The following is a 21502-nucleotide window of genomic DNA, read 5'->3' on the forward strand; positions in this document are numbered from 1 at the left end:
AATTACAAAGTCCCACGCAGCAGCAGGATACGGATACACCTTTTTGTCCGCCGCTTCTGGCTTCCGGGTTGCTTTGCACTATTACGCACTACTGTCGTGATAGAGTTGCCATGGTTACAAATAACAGCTCATTGAATAAAGAGGATCCCAACTTCCTTGACAGTTCCAGTGTCCGCCCACTATCCACAGAGAGGTCCGCCGGACGCATCTGAGATCACCTGCATCCAGGAAAGCGCACCTGACGGAGGCTCTCCATGTGTTGCGCGCTCCAGTCGACTTGAGAAAAAAAACTGCAAGCTGAACCACTTTTAAGATAAAAGCTCACGACATTTAAAAGAGCTCACCGTATATTTTTAGTGTGTGTGTTTTCTGGAAACAATGCAGGGAAAAGGCACATTTATCAGCCCGTTTCACAGACCGCGCTGTCTGGCTGCTGCAGCGGCGCCGGCGGGGAAAGCGAAATTAACTCACCCGGGAAAGGCGATCCTGGCAGGTAAGTTCATCACTATTGGTCTCACGGAAGAGTCAGAGTTGGTCAAAATGTCACTAAGGAAGAGCGGTTTGGTGTGGCAGTAGAATAAAGCGCTATTCATGTCTCAGATACTTTGTCTAGCTTGTGTGTGTGGTGCGCAGCGGAGCGAAGAAGTGTACCAATAACAGATAGTGTTAAAGATAAACCTTACAAGCTGATTGAAACTTCCTGGTATCACATTATAATAGGGAAGATACTGTTAAGGTCCAGTCTGTAGACTGCAGTTTAAGAACATGTCGAAATTTCACAATGTGCCTACAAACAGGCTAAGAATAGGTGAATATCGTTTAATTCCACAAATTACACTCAGCCATATATACTACTTTAATCCAAAACATTAAAACAAGATCGATGCTGCTATAAAAGGGAATATAAATTATATTCCCTTTTATAGCTTTGTGTTATTTTTGTTTTGCTGCAAGGGTGAAACCTAATCAGGGCCTTTCTCTTTCAAATTACATGTTTTGTTTAAGCTTCTGAGAGAAAGAGAGAGACTTGGATTTGTGGAGTTGTGTGAGAGCTGCCATTTCAGTTTCTAAACATAAACATCAAGCTGGTGAACAAGGTATTAGAGTTATTACATTTCTACCGCCAATTACCCTCAATCTATGTTGACCCTTTGACCCCTTGAAGCAAAATGCAAAAAAGGCCTCCACAGCTAAATGTTTAAAAAGAAGAAAGCAGTGTTTTCTTCTTCTGTGCTGCTGTTTTGTCATGTCAGATCTTTAGCTGCTGCACTGATGTGATTTCATCCATCTAATCTAAAGATCACCCTCAGTGCACTTCACATAATGCTATTAGAGTGGGGCGATGCATGCAGCAAGGTAGAGGACACTCAGCTAATGTGTGATGGTGATCTGAACACGAGATGCACCTTCAACGTCGATGCTCGAAGTTCATTTTGACCTAGGATGCAGCAGCTGAGAAACCAGTCGCACTACAAGATCAGTTCAATAGCTTTTATTGAGCTTTTGGTCACATCACATGATCCTCATCAGCCAAGTGGTCATGGAATTGTTAAATTTCCAGTTTTCTTTAATCGCTTCTTGTACAAGTTGGCTTAAAATTTCCCACGACGAACAGGTAAAATCCATCTGTTGATGATTTGATCCGTTTTAGGATATGAAGTCAATAAAATGGTAAAAATATTGAAAAATGCCTCTCATAAATGATCAGAGTAAAACGATCTGCTAAGTTTGATCTTTAACCCAAAACAACAATTTATTTTATGTTGATATGAAACCAAACACATCTTTGCCTTGATGCTGTGACCAGCACCAGTTTGTTATTTTTACTTGACAAATGACTGAAACATTATAACACACTGACTGATTGATTGACTTATCGGTGCAACACTATTTCAGTCATGCTTATTTTAACCATTCCTGTGATTCATGGGTTTATCCCTGCTGAGGTTCCTGCCCTCCTCTGCGGCTGTTCGACCCCCTCATGTGTTGATGATCAGGAGGCAGCAGCTCTAGGTGATTCGAGAGGCTCTTGGAGGTGCTTCTGTATTGAGGTAACATGCTGAGATTTGGCAGCATGCTGCTGATTTCAGCCTTGTGCTCTGGCAACAGTTTCATGCTGAATATTTCATCGTTCTGGATGAATTCCTTTTGATTGAAGATTGAAAACGAACTGTTTGCATGAATGCCAAGTGAAGGATTTAATAAGTGTTTACACGAATGAAAGCAGGTTGTTATATTATTTAATATCAATTAGGGCTGCAACTGACAAAATTTCATTATCGATTAATCTGTTGTTATTATGATTATGATTATTTTCGGTTAATCTTTAAAAAGGCAGAAAAAAAGAAAAAAAAGTTTCAGAAAGCCCAAGATGCAACCTAAAATGTCTTGTTTTGTTCCGACCAACAATCGACAACCTAAAGATTTTCAGTTTAATATCACAGAGGACCAAAGAATCAGACAATATTTACTTTTATGAAGCTTGAACCACCGAATTTCATCATTTAAAAAAAAAACTCAAGACTCAAAACGATGAATCAATTGTAAAAATAGTTGGCAATTAATGTTCTGTTAATAGACTAATCAATTAATTGGGTTATAAGTGCTGCTTTAATGTTGATGATTTAAAAAGCGGCCGGCATCTGTGGCTTAACACCTTTTGATCTAATGAAAAATTAAAATTCATATTATTAAGATCAGGGTTACACGGTACAAAGTACAAGCAAACTAGATAACACAACAGTGACAAAACATTGGCAGAAATGATGTGTAACAAACAAACTCCAACAAAAAAGGCATCTGAGTGTAACTTTTGGCTTTTCTAACTGTAATAAAAATAATTCAAACACGGATGGACAGTTTAAACAGTATTTCTTTGATACAGATCCTTTTCCCTTTTATTCATTCTTACATTAAAATTAAATGCGCTCATCTCACTCAGTCATTACAATGGTTACAGACCCTCTGATTCTTACGCAAAGTTTATGATTTCGTGGTGAGTGGAGTGTTTGAGAAAAAAAACTCCTCTCCTGAGTCAAGTCGTCCTATCAGCTGCTGAGGACTGGAAGTGTGCCTATGGTGAGACCTTTCCCCTCCCCCTTCAGTCCCCGGCAGCTTGATTGACTGGATATGGCCCCATGTTGCTCCCTGTTTCCCCCACAGTGCCGTTGAGCTGGTCTTGAGCCTGTCTGTCCCGTTTTGCAACAGCGGTGCGATTGCATCCTCTCTGTCATTCTGACAAGGAAGCATTGATTTCTCACTGTCTTTCAAAGGTTTGGAAATGAACGTTTGGGTCAGTATGTGTAGTCTGGTGAAAGGACATATTTCAGAGCTTTTCTGGCATGACTCAGCGATAGATGAACTGCCCTCATTGACCATAGATATTATCAGCCAAAAACCACAGCTGATGCTTTACAGTGTCAGGATGTAAAAACAATCTTCTCACTCAGCTGTGACGGATAATAAATCCAATTGACACCTCTGCCAGTGTTTTGACATGCTAATGCTACTTCAGATTTATCTGTTATGGTTAGCAGTATGTCTGTGTGGAGGGAGAGAATCACTTGTACATGCCCGAAGGCTCTAAGTAGACAAAGCAAGAAGTAGAAGGTCAAAGCTTAATGCATTAGAGAGCCCACATAGACGTGGTTGGGGAGGAGGGTGCACGTTGTACATTTGTAAAGCTTTTAGAAGTCTGTGAGTCTCTTTTTGCTCCCATTGGTCAGCTCAAGTCTTCTCTTGGCAACCACTGGTGATGAAGCCACTGAAGTTGAGACACGGAAAGAGGTCGAGTTTTATCTGTGCAAGGCCTGAGGGGGAGAGAGAGCGGGATAAATGGGTCCTGATTCGCTGACTGTCGTGCATTCATGCACTGTCACTGCTTTCAGTTAAAACCAGTCTGCTCAGGAGGGTCAGGGATGGAGAGCAAGAGAAAGTTTCTTTCATAACTTGATTTCCTGATAAATTGCAATTTCCACTGAGACAAAGGTTGTTTTATGCCACTTTTTCTGCTCTCTTTGCCTCCTTTTCCTTCCCTCCGTCACTCTCTCTCCCGCCTCAGGGCAGCCAGTTAGGTTTTCTGAGTGGCTGTCACCTCTCAGGCTCAGAGGGCTCGTCAAAAGTGTGCGCTTACTCCCTGTTTCCCTGCGTCGCAGGCAACTCCCCTTCGCTGTTCTGCTGCTCACAGACACCGATTACCAGGAGGCGAGATAATAAATCACAGTGCAGTTCCCTGTTCATCCCCCAACCAACCCCATTGTAACAGCTTGTCAGCTAGATGTCGCCTTCACAGGCACGCAAACACAGGGCAATGTAGAAATGAGTGCAGGAATTCATAATATAGGACGGACACCTCAGTACAGTGGTGATTTAGCATGTATTATAACAAGTAGTAATTATAAATGACATAATATTAAATAACCCTTTTCTAAAGCATTCTAAAAGTCTTTAGATTGATCATCTTGATAAACTTGCTTGGTATAGGTGATCTATCACAGTGAACAATTAGCTGCCATCATAATTTGTCAAACTTATGTAATCACTGCGTGGTAATACATTTTCAAACAAGTGCCTTATTGGTACACTCAAATACACTCCAACGTCCAAAACATGAAAGATGGTTGCCAAAACACTCTGAAAACCAATTTTCTTACGATGAGCGACAGGGTTGTTTTGCTCTCTACTAACTCCAGAGGGAAATACCTGGCTCTTTAGCTCTTTGCCTGCTAGGTAGCATACGACCTGTGGCTTTTTAGAAAATGAAAAGAACAAGAGCAGTGAGAGAGCCAAAACAGTAAAATTGTGGGCCAGAAAACCAAAACAATGAACTGAACGTTGCTTCAAAGCTGCGTAGATCATAGGGCAACAACGGTTTGGAGTGATAATTCTCTGTGCTCGACCTCTAGTCATGTAGTCTTGTGATAATTTGGTTGTCGGGGGCTAAAAATGAAGAAAACTGGATTACAAGCTTCTGCAAGTTAATTTACCAGTAAAATGAACCTTCAGTTCAGGTAGGTTATTGATCAACCAGGTATGTAAATTGAAGCAATTAAACACACTTTTTTTGGCCCCTTGAAGTGTGATCAGGCTTGTCGACAACTGTACACACTGTCAAAACAACTTGAACGTAGTTGTCCTGATCATGTAAATCTTTGTATAATTTGCATGCTCCAGGCTCATAAGCAGTAAAAGCAGATCCCATGTAAAATTAATCAACATCCCTCCTGTAATTAAGCATGAGTGTAGCATTGGGGACTGCTGTTCAGGACAGAGGAAGCCTAAAAGGCCAGACGTCAGATGAATAATTCTTTTTTATCTTTTGCGTGAGGCAAACAGAAATATTACGTGTCTATTAATAGGACACCTCGTTTGAAGTACATCAGTCCTCTGGCTATGTTTGGACTGGAGATGTGGACATAATAACATCTTTCCCTCACATTTTCCCCCTTCTCTCATCCCTCCAGAGAATTAAAGTGAGATAATAGTCTAAATAAAGAACATCTGGATGAATAACAGATAGATTCTGCTGCATAACTACTTATTCATTTGCACACGCACACAAGCATGCACACATGGAAACACATTTCTGACTGTTTGGGTTTTATTGTCTGAGTTTAACATAGTCAAAAATGGCAGCACTGAAAATAAAAAATGGGTCTACAGCAGCAGCGCTTATAAATATACACAGGACTTAACAAGGCAACAGGCCAAACTGTCTAAAAACACAATATTTTGAAGGAAATGGAGTTTCAAATGTGTTTAGAAACTGTCATATCCACAATATATGCAAGAGTGGCAGTTCTGTTTAAAAAAGGAAGTTTCTTAGTGGACCAGATGTGTTGGATGCTCATTAGAGTCACTGAAGGAGGCAGGACAGGATTTCAGAAACTGTTCCTCCCTGTCAGCTGGCTGACTGCCTGCTCCCCTGGCTTACTCTGTGCTTCTGTATGGGAAAACGAGTGGCTGTACTTCTTTGTACCTTGCAATCATGAATGTGTGTGAATGTGCACATTCAGTAGTAGTTGGTGTATGATTTTCTGTGACTTATCATTTGTAACTCTTTCTGTGATAGTAAACTGAATGTCTTTGGGTTTGGACTTTTGGTTGGAAAAAAAAGTAATTTGAAGATCCTCCTTTGGGCTTTAATTGCTTCATTGAGTAAATAATTGGCCGACCAATCAATAATCAAAATTATTTTTAGTTGAAGCACTAGTGAACATCCTTGTCCGCACACTTTTCTGTTGTGGCTGTTTTTCATGGTTTGGTTTGACCCAATAATTAAGTGAAATCTTGATGCTACAGACGAGAATTATAGTTTAGAAAATAGCATGCTTCCAACTTTGTGGCAAAATTTGAAAAACACACTCTTCTCTTTCAACATGATTAGGCATCCTGCACAGAGCCAACTAAAGACACGGTTTTCCCATTTTGGTGTAGAAGAACCTGATCTCAACCCATCCAACAGCTTTTGGATTAATTTGAATGCAGACTGCGAGCGAGGCCGAATCATCCAAAATCAACCAGAACTCACTAACGCTGGGGAGCAAATCCCTGCAGCTAGGTGTCCACAGACTTTTGGCCTTGCAGTGTATAAACTTTGTGGTAGCAGCATGAAGTATATTGATTAAATAATAAAATGTACTTTCTGGTCGGTGAGTGAGACTGTTACTTTTAACACAGTACATCAACTTTGGCAGCCTGTGTCTGATTTATTAAACATATCAGCTTGTGCAAGTTTCATGTTTGTAAGGAAGCAGTTTTATATCAGGCACTACACCGTTTTTCACTCTGAATATATCTCCAATGCCAGTTCACTTTCTTGTCCATGTAATAGTAAGTGTCAGTGATCTATGTGGATGCATTGATTTTATGACACAGTGTGGAGAGGAGTAGTCGGGGGGGTTGAGGAGGGTGGAAGGAAGGTGCTGCTGAAAGAAAAATTAAGAACAGGAGAGGAGAGCGAGCTTGTGAAGATAAAGATTAATGGCCATTTTGCTCGTATAACCCACGTTTGGCAGCTCTACTGGAGTCATTTAGTGGTGTCATCTGTAAATGTTTGAGCGAAGGTGTGTGTGTGTGTGTGTGGTGTGTGTGTGTGTGTGTGTGTGTGTGTGTGTGTGTGTGTGTGTGTGTGTGTGTGTGTGTGTGTGTGTGTGTGTGTGCTGCTGCAAAATGGACTAGGAGACAAACAAGCTTCATTTCCTTCAGAGGCGCTGTGAGTCTGATGAGAATTGATCATGTGTGCTCTGTGAGTATCTGTCGCTGACTCACTGCGTCTGAGTGGCTGCTGGTTGGTTTTCACATGCAGCTTCATCTTAACTGAAAACTTATGAATGAGGTTTATTGTTTCCTCCTACCTTGAGACAAACTGACCCACTGAACCCGGATCACCATTGAGGGCAGGGTTGTAAAACTCATGTGATTTCTGTTACGTCTCAGGAGGCCACGTTTACTCACTTCTCCCAACAGGATTACAGGAATTAGTTTTTACATGCCTGGCATTTAAACTATGTGTGTGTGGTCACATGAACATCATGATTCAGCTTAGTTACTGTTTACTAAGTGTGCTTATTAGGTGAATCAAATTAATGAAAAGTACTCAGTGAAAAAGTCAAAATAATGTGTATCATCTGATAAAAAATAATACAAATAAAGGACGAAAATGTAATAAAACTTTCCAAAAATATACGTTGTCAGGTGTTTAAATCTAAGGCTGCATTTTGCTCTAACATTGAATTTAGTATTGATTTACATTTAAAACTTGGGGTGCGATCGGTGTTGGTCCGGGGGAGGGGTGAGATCGGTGTCGGTCTAATAAGCAGCAACACAGAGCTATAAGGACGCTTTGCTCTCACACGCGCTGCATTTATAGTCACACAAACACACACACACAGACACTCTAGCCTTTTTCTGTGCTCTGCTCTCCTTCTTCTGTGCTGTGTGCTTCTCTGTCTCCAAGCGGGTTCTCCGCATCCATCGCGGCCTGGATCATTTCTCGTGCGCGCTGCTTTATTCCCACATCCAAGTAATGATCTTTATAACGCGGATCAAGTACAGTTGCGATGAAGTGCATAGGATCCAAATAGATCTCAGTGAAACGTGTGCTGACAGACTCTAAGAGTGTACTTTTCATTGTTTTCATTCCGTGGTCCGTCTCAACCTATTTGCTTAAAAGACACTTAAGTGCTGCAATTAAAGGAATAACGTCTGCTACAGATGCATCAGAGGAGCTGATCTCTTTAGTTAGCTGTTTCGGCCGTGTTGTTTCGGTGATAAAAGTATTTCGGCCGAAAACCGAAAATGCGCTTTTGGGTCATTTTCGGCCGAAGATTTTCGGTGGCCGAATTTTTGGTGCATCCCTAATGGCCAGTATTCCAAAGCTTAAAGTGAGGTTAATGTAAATAAAAATTGCAAAATTACCCCCCCTTCCCAATGAAGCTGACGTCAGACTTTTTGTGCATGCCCACAAATGGACTGTAGTCTTTGTCGCTAATGTTGTTCACATTGGATTGGATTTTGAGTAAAGGAGAAAAAGAAATGAAATCCTACGATTATTGTTTGTTTACGTAGCCTCTGGAGCTGCTGGAAGCCTGCCGAGAGGCAGCTCACAGAAGCTAACTGATCATAACAGAGTAGGTTCATAGGGAGGAGGGCTGCAGCGAAAACATACTGTTTCAGACAGAGGCTGAACTGAGGGGCTACATAAAGGGTCAGTATGAGATAAATATACATTTCTTTAAAGGTCTAAATCATGCAAAGATATTCAGTAGAGCCCCAGAATAAAAATATTGATGTGCATAATGCGTCCCCTTTAAGTATGTATAGAGCTTTTTGGTATTTTGCAGACTACTTTTAAGTTGTCTAATGTATGCCATGGGTTAAATATATGACTGTATCTCAAGTAGGGACCGTGCTTCTAGGTGCTGCAGTGATAAAGGTTGTGTCGGCAGCTGTGACATGAGAAGTGTCAAACTGGGCAAACAAGAGCTTAATGACACATGTGCATGTTTATAGGAGAAACAGCTGAACTGGGGCTGTGGTGTTGAGACGATTTAGATGTTTAATCTCATATTTAGTATTTAAAAATGAGTCAGTATCTTGAAACAAGGTAAGTTAGATATCTGCACAAAATTCTTGAAACTAGTTGATTTGAAATAGAAACAGCGTGCGTATGTGTGTGTGTGTCATTGAGTTAATGGAGGGTCTTGGCCTGGGTAATGGAGCCCCTCCCTGCAGGCAGATAATTTAATTAATGTCAGCCTTCTCTGCATCCTCCAGCCTCCCCTCATGACTCATCTGTATTGTGCATTAGCCTCGCTTTTGGACATTTGTCCTCATCCACTCAACTCATTGACTGTGGCTGGTTTCAGCCTGAACCCTGCAGCAGTCAGTCACACATTCATTCATTGATTTTCCTTCTGTATATTTTCCTTTTTGAAATCATACGCTGAACACATAGTGTAGAAATTAGCTTCACATTTCACAAGTAGCAACATTTCCTCACACAACCTTCTCTTGTGTTGACTGTTCGTTCCTCAGACGGTAAAGTCGCTGTGTAGTTTAGTTGTGGCAGCAGTTGATTCATCTGTGCGCAGCTCGTTACTCTTCTACCCTCGGCAGCAGTGCTTTTAATGTTTATGGAGTTGGATTTGTGGAGTCACTGTAATGATCCATGATGTAATGGCACCGCCTTGTAATTCATAGGGGGACGTGGCAATGGATCAGTTGTGGTAAGGCTGCAGCCAGCCACACATGGTATGCTATGTTTAGTAAGGAAGTCAACAAAGCTGCCTGACCAGTGTGAATGTTTCATTCTTCACCACTCACTATTTGATCCAGTTTAATGTGTGCATATTTTTATGTTCTTTATATTAAACAACATCTTATCTGATTTCTGTTTCCAGGTGGAATTGCAGGTGGCATAGAGATCTGCATCACCTTCCCCACAGAGTATGTCAAGACTCAGCTACAGCTGGATGAGAAGGCCAACCCACCAAAATACAGAGGAGTAGGTGAGCATGATGTGTGTGAGAGAGTAGTTTTGATGGACCTTGACTCAAATTATTTATGAAATTAGTGAAATCGACATGTTTCCATTAATCTGACTAATAGTTAAATCTTGGCAAACCAATTAACTAGAGTTGGTTCTTTACAGCAATTCAGTTCAGCGTCCTGACACTGGACAAAAAGAAGACTTAGGGTTAATTGCCACCAATACCTGAACTGACAGGAATTGGTGACAATAATATACCCATGACTTCCTGTTCACACCTGCATTAGCATGTATCTTGGGAGATCCAATAACAAGTAGACAGCTCTAAGCACGCCAGTTCACACCTGGTATTAGACGGCATCAACACACTCATTGGTTCTCACTTCCCTGCTCTACATGCAAATAAACATTTCTGTTTGCCAGACCATTATTGTTGTTTTTAACTAACAGGAGGCAGAAATGCACTTCCTGTGCCTAGTCTACCAGGAATTAAAAGAAGAAGAAGACAATTGCAAACTCTTCCCAAATGGAAATCAGACAGCGTGTTTCGTGTGTTCCCCAGCCACAATAATGCATTTGAACTGTTGTTGTGTCTTCTTCTTCTTGTTTTTCACTTTAATATGATGCCATTGGTGTGAAAACAAGTAGGTCTTCATGCAAACTTGCAGTATCTACATGACACACTCATCTTACTACCACTTTACTGTAAAAAGAATGTGGCCATATGTGGCCCAGACCACCTCTGACTGTGGTCAGAGCGAACAGATCCCAATGCGTTCTTAATGCATCTTGGGTGCATTCAAACCTGTACATAGAGTTGTCCACTTGTGATCAGGTCAACCAAGACACATTTTAATGCCAGGTTTGAACAGGGCCTGAGTGTACTATTGTATAGAGTTCATCACTCATGGTCTGACTGCATTTTCTCTTAGAAACTAACTAGGGCTGGGCGATTATTGCAAAAATTAAAATAACGATTAATTGAACTTTTAACCTCGATTACGATTAATGAACGATTATCTCTACCCTTGATGAACAATTATGTATTTTCACAGTTTCTTTTGTTTTGTATTTTACACTGCCCTCACATGATATTTTGTGATATTTTCGTACACATGAGTATCTTTAGGGATGGAAAATAATGATGTTTTAAGGTGTGATGCTGTGGTTAATGTCTAGTTTAGGCACAAAACCCACTTGATTAGAACCATGAAAAGATCATGGTTTGGGTTAAAAAGTTTTCAAATTCCTTAAAGATATGCAACCTTTACTGTCATGGCAACAGTGAACACCACGATTAATTGACATGAGCAAGATTAAGTCGATTAGAGTTTCTAAATGTCGTTTTCGATTATTTTTCGATTAATTGCCCAGCCCTAAGCCTAACTGTATAACAACCAAAGGATTGTGGAAACATTGGAAACATTGCAGAAAACATCGGACACCTCAGGATGCTATAATATAAACTCATGCAAATTATACATTTCTGTTGACACAATTTTTAAGAAGTATATAAACATAACTCACAAAATGTAGTTGTAAGATGATGTAAGGATATAATTTATTATATAATTGTATCCCCCCCCCTCTCTATCTATTTACCTATCTATCTGCCTGTCTCTGTCTCTCTATCTATGTTCATCATCCTGTCTCTTTGCCTCTCTCCGGAGCTCATTATCTAATTACCCATCATCCCCAGGTACATTGGAGATTCTGGCAGGCTGTCACTGTGCTTGTTTATATGACTTAGAACAGACCAGTGCACACATGCACCTCCATGCATACCAGTGTTCCCAAGCACACACACAAACACATGATCTGTTAAAGTTGGCTGCAGCTCTGAGGATTGGATGTCATGCTAATGAGCACTCAAGACAGCTGTTGATTTTTCTGCTCAGTTGTGCATTTGGCTGGCGAGCAGAACATGAATTACTGGACTGATGTTTCAAAGAGAAAAATCAAGTTTAAACGAATACACCATGGTTTGGGGCGATCAGCTATATGTGTTTTTTGTTTGTCATCCACATAAACATTTGCACCTTCAGTTTTTTTGCAACTGGCAGTGCACCAGAAATAAAGGACAGATGTTTCAGGTGTTTGTGTTCTCATCACATCAAGACAGGGCAGAAAACAGCTGCACTGCACTTAGCATCCTGGTGAAAAGACAGATGCTAGTATAGCAGCTGTGTTCTTTACATTCTTTGTTTTACGATATTTGTTTGTTTCCTTTAATAAAAACAGCAACGTTTATTTTCAGAAACAGTGTCCCGATTACTGTGGATAATCTACAGGAAGTACTGTCATCTGTTTCCATTGAAACTAGTTTCTACCAAAGAAATAATTCTTGAAATTTTTCTACAGCAAAGAGGTCTGCTTCTGACAACATGAAGAGTCACTGCAGCTTTACAGTAATATAAAAGTATTGAATACTGCAATATACTGAATTGTATGTGTGTCTGTGTGTCGTCTTCCAGGTGACTGTGTGAGACAGACGGTGCAGGGTCATGGCGTCAAAGGACTGTACAGAGGACTGAGCTCGCTACTTTATGGATCTATACCTAAATCTGCAGTCAGGTATGTGAATAAAAGAGTGTTAAAATATTTAAGTGGAAGTTCAGCAGAGGTCAAATTAGCAGGGATATATCATCATAGGTAAAAGTAAAAACTGATTTGAAATGTAAAATTAACTTAAATTACACTGTTAGAAATAAAATGCACAAAATTAAAACTCCTCCAGTTTTTTTTCTAGGTAGCTCTTCAGTATTTCTCCATGACAGATCAATTTTAGGTGATGTAAGGACTTATCTGTCTAACCTTTGACCATTGAAACAAATAATTACTTAGCTATTTGTAGTTGCAGAGCAGAGCTGACACAATTATGTTCATGTATGTACTGACTTTAAACATAAGACAAGATATTTCATTTTCAGTCATTTGGACTTTAGGAAAAAACTTAAAACTGCTAAATGTTGGAGTAACAATTGCAAGTAAATAGATAAACATTACAGCCTGTTATAATACAGACTGCACTTATGTGCAACAAAACAGCTGGAGTAAAATGAACACTAGCTCCTACCTGGAACCAATAACTCACACACTCCAATTATGCCGGTCCATTACCCACAAGGCTCAGCATAAATGCCACACTGCCAGCCAGTATAATTATGTTATTCTTTTACAGCAATGACATTTATCTACAGTGCACACACACACACACACACACACACACACACACACACACACACACACACACACACACACACACACACACACACACACACACACACACACACACACACACACACACACACACACACACACACACACACACACACACACACACACACACACAGGCACATGCTTCTGTTGTCACCCGTTTTTGGTCTCCCTTTCTTTATTTCTTCTCTCCCTTTATCTTTCTTTCTTTCTGTGTGTGTGTGTGTGTGTGTGTGTGTGTGTGTGTGTGTGTGTGTATGTGTGTGTGTTTGATGCTGGAGGGTTGAACCTGTCTGTAGGATGGAGAGACAGGCCCAGCCAGGCGGAGCAAAGATGCCACTCAAATTCAGGCAGGGTCTCAATAGCAGTACAGAGAGGGAGACTTGTGTTGGTACTCTGTCAGTGGATGTGTGTGTGTGTGTGTGTGTGTGTGTGTGCGTGCATGCGTGCGTGCGTGCGTGCGTGCGTATGAGTTTGTCAGTCAGCCTTCAGCACCCTTTCCAGAGGGAGTCAGAGAGGTTTTGTTTTTACTCTAAGGCGGGTTTTCACTGAGAGGTTGAGGCCTCCGTCTGCTGTTGTCATGAGACTATATTGTATTTAGATATAGAAGAGTCTAATCTACATTGGATATAAAAATCTAATCTTCTATGGGAAGGTTATGTACATTTAGTAGTGCTAAAAAACTAAAACAAATTTTTATGATTATTTTCATAATCATTTCATAGATTCATCTTTCAATTATTTTCTTGATTAATTGATCAGGTGTTTTGTCCATAAAATGTCCAAAAATAGGAAAAAAACAAAAAATCACATTTTCTCAGGGTCCAATCCAAGGTGACTTCCTCAAATATCTTTGTGGTGACCATAACCAACCAGTCTATAACACAAAGACATTCAGTTCATTTTCATATAACACTAAATAAACCAGAGTATATTTAGAGAATTTGGACATTTTCCTAAAAAGCAGTTACAAATATAGTTGGCAATACATTTTCGACTAATGGTTTAATTAGTTGATTGACAGAAAAATGTTTTGTTGCAGGTCTATAAATGTTTTTGTTTCAGTTATTTAGGGCAGTGGTTCCCCTTTAAACTAACAAAGCTGCTGTTTATTGACCCATCATTACAATTTGCATGTGTTTATGGGTTACACGATTTTCAACCAAATTATTATTTTAATTGAAAACCCTCTAGAGGGCTGAAGATGTAAACCTGTTTGGTAATTTACAAGAAAACATGAAATATTAGAGGCACGTTTTGTGGAAGAGAAATATGTTTTTTCTGCTTTCCTATCTTGTTACCATCATCTTGCAAACCAAAAAAAGTGAAGAAATGAGTAAAAAAAACATGATGGAGAGGTTAAAAGGAATTGAGATGAGGACAGTTAGATTAGATTTATAGAAAACACTTTGGCACTCCTCCACTGACCACCACTTCCCCTGAGCCCATTTTTCTATCTGTTCATTTCTTGCTCTCTATCTCTTCCTCCCCTCCCCCTTCCTATCGCTCAAACCTTCTTTCTCTCCCATCCCATTAACTGATTGCCTGCGTACAATCATGCGCCATAAAGTCTACTGTTGGGTTGTCAGAAAGGTGGAAGAGCGACCGACAAGGAATACTTTGACCTTTTCCTCCCCTTAACCCTTCATCCACATCTACATCCCTCTCTCCCCCTTTCTTTTTTTCTGCCCTATTCCCTCCCCATTTCCTCTTCTCTCTCTCCTTCACCTCCTTCTTCTCATCAGCAGAGTTGACCTTGTAGAAAGACCATCTAATGAAGATTGGGCAGCACGCTGCTGTCTAGAGTGACTCATCTCAGACTGTGGATGTCAGCCAAAGCAAGATGTGTCATATTATAATTGTAAAGTTTAGTCCACTTGTGAAATGGGTAGGGGGACTTAGGAGAGTAAATTGGCAAAGGAGCAGTCCTGGCAGTAGCATATACGTATCCCTCCAGCAGCTTTTAATGAATAGCGTTTGTTTCACAAGGTGAGTTATTAAGTGTGCTGGTGTCTCCTTGCAGTCTAAGCAAGAATTAGGGAAGTACATCTTCCTATTTTATATGTTGTTTATTCCTGCTTGACAGTGGAAGGCAGTTAATTGTGCGGAGTCTGTCTGTCAAAACAAATACCAAAAAAATCAGTGTGGGCAATGAGATGGGAGAGCAGATGTGGTGGGTTAATGAGCAGGAGAAAATCTTGCAGTAGAAAAGCAGACAGAGAAGAAAACTCAACTCACATGAGCCGAGGGATACGAAATGACTTCCGTTAGACCCACGAGAATGGCAGGTAAACGGTCTAGGCAGACTGAGAAAAGCCAGAGAGGAAAACAAAGCATTCATCAAGAGCAAGTGTCTGTCCTCCCCCGCCCCTTTTGCTAAATGTACCGGGCAACGTCCCCGCTTCAATTCAATTCCATCTATAAATAACCTTTCTTGTAAAGGACTCGCTGGCACAACATTTTCTCATCGCTCTGACACCACACCTCTCTGTCTCTCTCTGGGCTGGCTTCCATGGCAGCTGTTGCTGGTCACTCGTTGACTGAGACACAGGAGTTTATTGGTGCATCTTTAATGAGGACACACACAGGACAATATTATAAAAGCCTGAAGCACATTCTGCACTTCCAGCAGTTTGTCAGCATTAAAAATCTGAGTCCGATGGAAGTTGTATTTTTTTCTTTTGCCTTGAGGTGCATATTGCTTTTATTTAATTTAATGAGTCATGGAAAGGAAACGGGTTTTATGCCTGCTTAAACATCTTCCTCACCTTCCTGATTTTTGCTGATGAAGAGCTGCGCAATTATCTTCTTATATGTGGCCCCCTTTAGTTAATGTCATAATACAAGCACTTCATTATCAAGGACCCTCATTATCTTCCTCTGCAATGTTCCCATTTATGAGTTTTTAATTTATTTATTTACTTACTACTGCATTAATCAGTCTCAGCCTCACAGGAGAGCTGAGACTGATTAACTGAGCTGAAAGCTTTTAAAATGTCACTTCCAGCTTGCAATATTAAGGACCAAGATAATCTTCCTAGGAATATTTGTTTTTTGCCATTAACAAAAATGGTTGGCCGTGATGAACACCTGAAAATGTGACATAGACCTGTTTTCAGGAATGTACTTAAATTCATTGTAATTGTCCCATCTTTAGTCATCAAAGAAAGATAATTTAAGGATAAGTTCATAATTTTTTCATAAAATAAATATACCCATGTGGCCATTGAAATGTGCTACATGTGTTGTAATCATTCCTCCTGTGTAATTTTTAACAAAAGATAATTAATTAATTAATGAATTATTAAATACTAAATGTCCCTCTTTGTGTCTTGATGGACTGTGTTTTTGTTTTAAGATCTTCCACAACATGAAAACAGGGAATTTGCACCAAAAATTGTAAAAAACAAAAAAAAAACTATCTTTGAAAGATATACAGAAAGAAGCTTGTTGATTTTGGACCACACTTACATTTAAAGCACATTATGAAGGGCTCTTCTAATGGTCGGTATGAATGGGAAATAATTACAGCAAGAAAAATGCTTAACAGTGTTTGTTTTAGCACCTGGCTGTTGTTTTAGGACTGACTTGAAAAATTGTGAACCTCTCCTTTAATTTCTGCATTCACAAAAATCATCATTATTCACTCGACTTGCAGAAGTTTTGGTCGCTCCTTCATTAACCTTTCCCATAATTCCCTGCTGGTTTTGTTCCTCTTAGGTTTGGGGTGTTTGAGTTTCTCAGTAACCATGCAAAGGATGAAAATGGTCGACTGGACAGCACCAGAGGCCTGCTGTGCGGACTTGGAGCCGGGGTGTTGGAGGCTGTTTTGGTGGTCTGTCCCATGGAAACTGTCAAGGTATGTTATAAACTGCACTGTGGAAAGAGCCATAATTAGACCAGTTCGATTTTAGTGCACAAATATTTATGAAACACCTCCCCATCATACTTGTAAATTTGGGATCTTTTTTTATAAAAAACATTAAGAGGATACACTGCTAGTTTTCTAAGCCTTACTTAAATATCTTTAAGAAATACAATTTGTTCTTCTTTCTACACAAATGAAGATGTTTTTATATAAATAACTGTTTTAAGCCAGTGATTGTGAGTAAAACTGATTAAAACATATAAATCAGGTCTGATATTCACTAATTAACAGTGTACTAGTGTATTGCAGTTGCTGTCAATCATACATTTGTCTTTTTGAAAATGTCAGTTAAGGTTCATTACAGCGACCCTGCACGTACTCTGAAATCAGTTTCCTTAGAAAGTCTTTTCTGAGGAAAGTGATTTCACCATACTGTATCTGCTTTCTTTAAAGTAAAGCAATAATTTAATCTTGTTCCATTTTTTATCTTCGAAGGTTAAATTCATTCATGACCAGACTTCAGCAAATCCCAAATACAAGGGCTTCTACCACGGAGTCAGAGAGATAATCAAAGCACAAGGTAATAACCGTAGCTCCAGTTCATACAGTTTACCTGACATCTATTGGTCAAACAGGGTAGTGCAGCTGGATATAGTGCCAGCAATTGTACCATCAATACAGGATGCTATTTACTAAATGTTAAATATCCTTTGTCTTCCTGTATGAACAGGTTTGAGAGGGACATACCAGGGTCTCACTGCCACTGTCCTCAAACAAGGGTCCAACCAGGCTATTCGGTTCTTTGTGATGACCTCTCTGAAGAACTGGTACAAAGGTCAGTGCACATTAGGCTGGATGTGTTCGTCTGTTCATGATTATGAGAGATAAGTGAGTGAGTTTAAGTATCTGGGTGTCTGGATTGATTCTAATCTTTCCTTTAGATGTGCATTAATTATGTTTGTTTTATGTATGTGGACGATGAATTTTACATGAAGCCATTTTACTCTAATTTTAGGTTAGGTTTGCTTAGATTTTTACATTTTGCCAGGAACAACAGATGACATTTTCCCCTTTAGGCTAACTCTGGCTCATTTTCATGAGCAGCGTCCACATCAAATAAATAAATAAAATAAAATAATGGAAGCAGAGGCCCTTCTGAGAAACACATTACACATACAGATGGATATGTGGTGTGCAATTGGGACACAGTATACTATGAAGATAAATAAAATATAGTATTGTGTGTGGAGTCTGGATACATACATCTATTATCTGAGGTCCAAAGAGTTTGCAAACCGCCTACAGGATTTCACCAGCTTCTCACCCTGTGACTGTTCATACATGTTACTGATTCTCCTCTTCTGTCCTTTCACCAGGTGATAACCCCAATAAAGCCATTAATCCCTTGGTGACTGGATCCTTTGGAGCCATAGCTGGAGCAGCCAGTGTGTTTGGAAACACCCCATTAGATGTCATCAAGACAAGGATGCAGGTACATACATAAAAGTGCACGTTCACTGGTCATGTTTTTTTTTGTGTGTCTTGCTGGTGTCCTGAACTTTGTCACATACTGACATTGATGTCTTTCTTTCTGAAGGGTCTGGAGGCACATAAATATAAAAGCACGCTCGACTGTGCTGTTAAGATCATGAGATACGAAGGATTGGCAGCGTGAGTAAACCTTCATTTTGTTTAGTTTGGGTTAGTTTAACTTTGGTTCATAATGTTGGTTACACAGCAAACATTTTTATCATGGTGAGCCTCCATTGTGTTTCCAGTTATGCTCTAACAGGGAATGGGAAACATTTACTGGCCTCGGTTAATCCTTACATAAATGCAGACATATGTAAAAGAAAAAGAAAAAAAAAGAGAAGGAGAACATGAACTTAATCAGCTGCAAAAGTTTACCTTAAGAAAACTAATTTAATAATTAGTCCAATGTATTTATTCATCCATTGTGTGTATAATGTTTTATGTTTCTTAAGATGGTTAATTGTCTAGATCTAGCTATGTTTTACTGGATTGTCACTGGAGATAGATTAGGCATTAATATATGTGCCTTCTTCTAAATGCTGACACTCATCTCACTCTCTGTCCATCTCTAGTTTCTATAAGGGAACAGTTCCTCGGCTGGGCCGTGTGTGTCTGGACGTAGCCATAGTTTTCATCATCTACGAAGAGGTGGTGAAGGTCTTGAATGTGGTCTGGAAGACGGAATGAACAGCTGGATGTACAGAGATGGCGGAGGCTTCCAGCTTCCCTTTGCTTCGGACACAGATCTGAGTTTAGTCGACCTCTTCTTTTATCATAAAACCAACTGCTGAGGGGGGTAGACAAGGAGCTGGACTCAGATCAGTGTCAAATGCTAACAAGGAAGTCAAAGATGCTCATTGACAAGGCCTGCAGAGAAAAAAAAGAGGTTCAATGTTGCCCACATCTGGAGAGTTGCTGCTCAGCACCCAGACACCTGACAATACCAAGGGTCAATTTTACAAAGTGGGATTAAATTGGATGAAGCCAAATAACTACACTCAAGATACTGATGTCTGTATTGAAACTTAACCTGCGTATTGGTTCAAATATGTTCAAAACTAATGTTTACTGCTGGTGAACAGCATTGCAGACATTTCAAAGCCCCTTTTTCAGTATATCTGGTTCACTTTCTTTGTAAACCTACTTTGTAAAAATAGCCCCATTTAAAGAAGGGTATTATTTCTCCTCATTCACAGCTGTTTTGCTGTTGTATGCAGGTGTCATACAGGATTTTCTTGAGTTAGTGCTGCTCTCTGTCTCTTCTTTTAAAAACAGAGGAGCCAGACCGCAGCAGTTTTCAGTTTTCAGTCATATAAACTGCAGTAACCTCCATAACTAAGCCTTTAATACATTGATTTTACATTTGTAATATGCTGATTATTTTTATACAAGTTAGATTCTAATTTATCTTACTATCAACACTATAGTTTTATCGTAAAGTATATTTTATTCCTGTGCCAAAAGTCAAACTTATTAAACTATGAAAGTGTGTTCAGAGTAAAAACATGCAAAAGAGGCATAATGATATTAACAAGAGATTATTATTATTATTAATATTGTGACCTATTTTATCAACATATTTATTGAAAGTTGAATTTTAAACATATAGATGGTTGAAAGACAGTGTTCTGTAAACTTGTGCCACTTGTGTAAAGATTGTTTTATTCTGTCATCAGGTCTGGGTGTAAAGTTGTTTTAAGATGTTTAGAAAAATACTCAATTGCTGTATTTCACTGTGACTCTAAATGACCAAACATCACTGCGTCGTACAAACTAAAAACTCAGACCTCTTTACCCCTTTGATGGAAGCAGTGCAGTTTTATCCTAACATCCTGTCACCAGATGATTATTTGTCTTCTGTTTACGTTATAATCAGTTTTCAAATGCTGTGATTCTGTCTTCTATATACATTCCCTACACTATTTGTTTGAAATCCATTTCCAGTGCCACATGTCATTCAGGGTTTGTGTTTTTACTTACATTTTCTCACTTGTGCCTTTTTGCTCATCTGTGATTGACCAGCTTACTGTAACCTGTTTAATCTTTAATCGTAGTACTGGTAACTTAAGATTTCTGAGGTCCAATCATGCTGTTTGTTATAAAATAATTTATCAGAAGTTCTTCCTTTTGTCACCACTAGTGACATTTAAACAGTCACCTATATCACTGTGATGATTGTATTCAAATTATGATGGATTTTAGTTTTTTTTTATTTCTGCTAGAAATGATGTTTATCATTTTTTTCTATTTCTCCGTTTGGCCAAACAAACTGCTCCCAACTGCCACATCCTGTAGCCAAGAGAAAATGTCATTGTTATAGCAAGTCAATGTATTTCCAAGGCTGTGCGTGTGTATGGGTGTGTATTTCTGTGTATGTGGGTCTTTATGAAGCTTGTGCAATAAACGCTGTGTTCCCCCTTTGTCCGTGCTTAATATAAAAAGTTTTTGTTGTAGGGGGATTTCAAAAGTCATTAAAACAAGAAGCATCTGAAAACTTGAAAGCATGCAGACTGACTGTTGTTTTTTATCCTCGCTCTCTGCTTTCGTCTGTTGTTCTGCACTTTTGGTTACAACAGATCATTTTGGGACAAACCATGGGGGGCAGGTAGGAGAGGAACTGAACAGGGAACTCATTGTTCCAGTCTTGGCTGATGATCATATTGCGTGATTCAACTATCCATCTCACTCTCTTTCTATCGCTCTCCTTTTAGTCTCTTTCACAGTCACTCACACGTACTTTGAATCAATGAAATTTGACCTCAAATAACTTCAGGTTTCCACTGATCTGTTTCACAACATGTTGAGGCTATTTTGTTTATTCCCAATATAATTCCTGCTTGTTTATTCCCTAGTGTATCAAGCAGTGCAGAATACCAAGACAAGCTCATTTTCCC

General features: G+C 39.5%; 1 protein-coding gene across 1 annotated transcript; it reads left to right on the plus strand.

The window, feature by feature from the left end:
• The first annotated feature begins 207 nt into the window (after positions 1 to 207).
• Positions 208 to 20118, plus strand: si:dkey-178e17.1 (tricarboxylate transport protein B, mitochondrial). Its single transcript, XM_062417643.1, has 9 exons — positions 208 to 493; positions 9903 to 10010; positions 12466 to 12565; positions 16928 to 17066; positions 17571 to 17655; positions 17806 to 17910; positions 18452 to 18567; positions 18673 to 18746; positions 19181 to 20118. The coding sequence occupies exons 1-9, from the start codon at positions 379 to 381 to the stop codon at positions 19293 to 19295; spliced, it is 957 nt and encodes a 318-aa protein (XP_062273627.1). The 5' UTR covers positions 208 to 378; the 3' UTR covers positions 19296 to 20118.
• Positions 20119 to 21502: the final 1384 nt, after the last annotated feature.

The sequence above is a fragment of the Scomber scombrus genome, chromosome 4, assembly GCF_963691925.1.
Source record: "Scomber scombrus chromosome 4, fScoSco1.1, whole genome shotgun sequence".
NCBI lineage: Eukaryota > Metazoa > Chordata > Actinopteri > Scombriformes > Scombridae > Scomber > Scomber scombrus.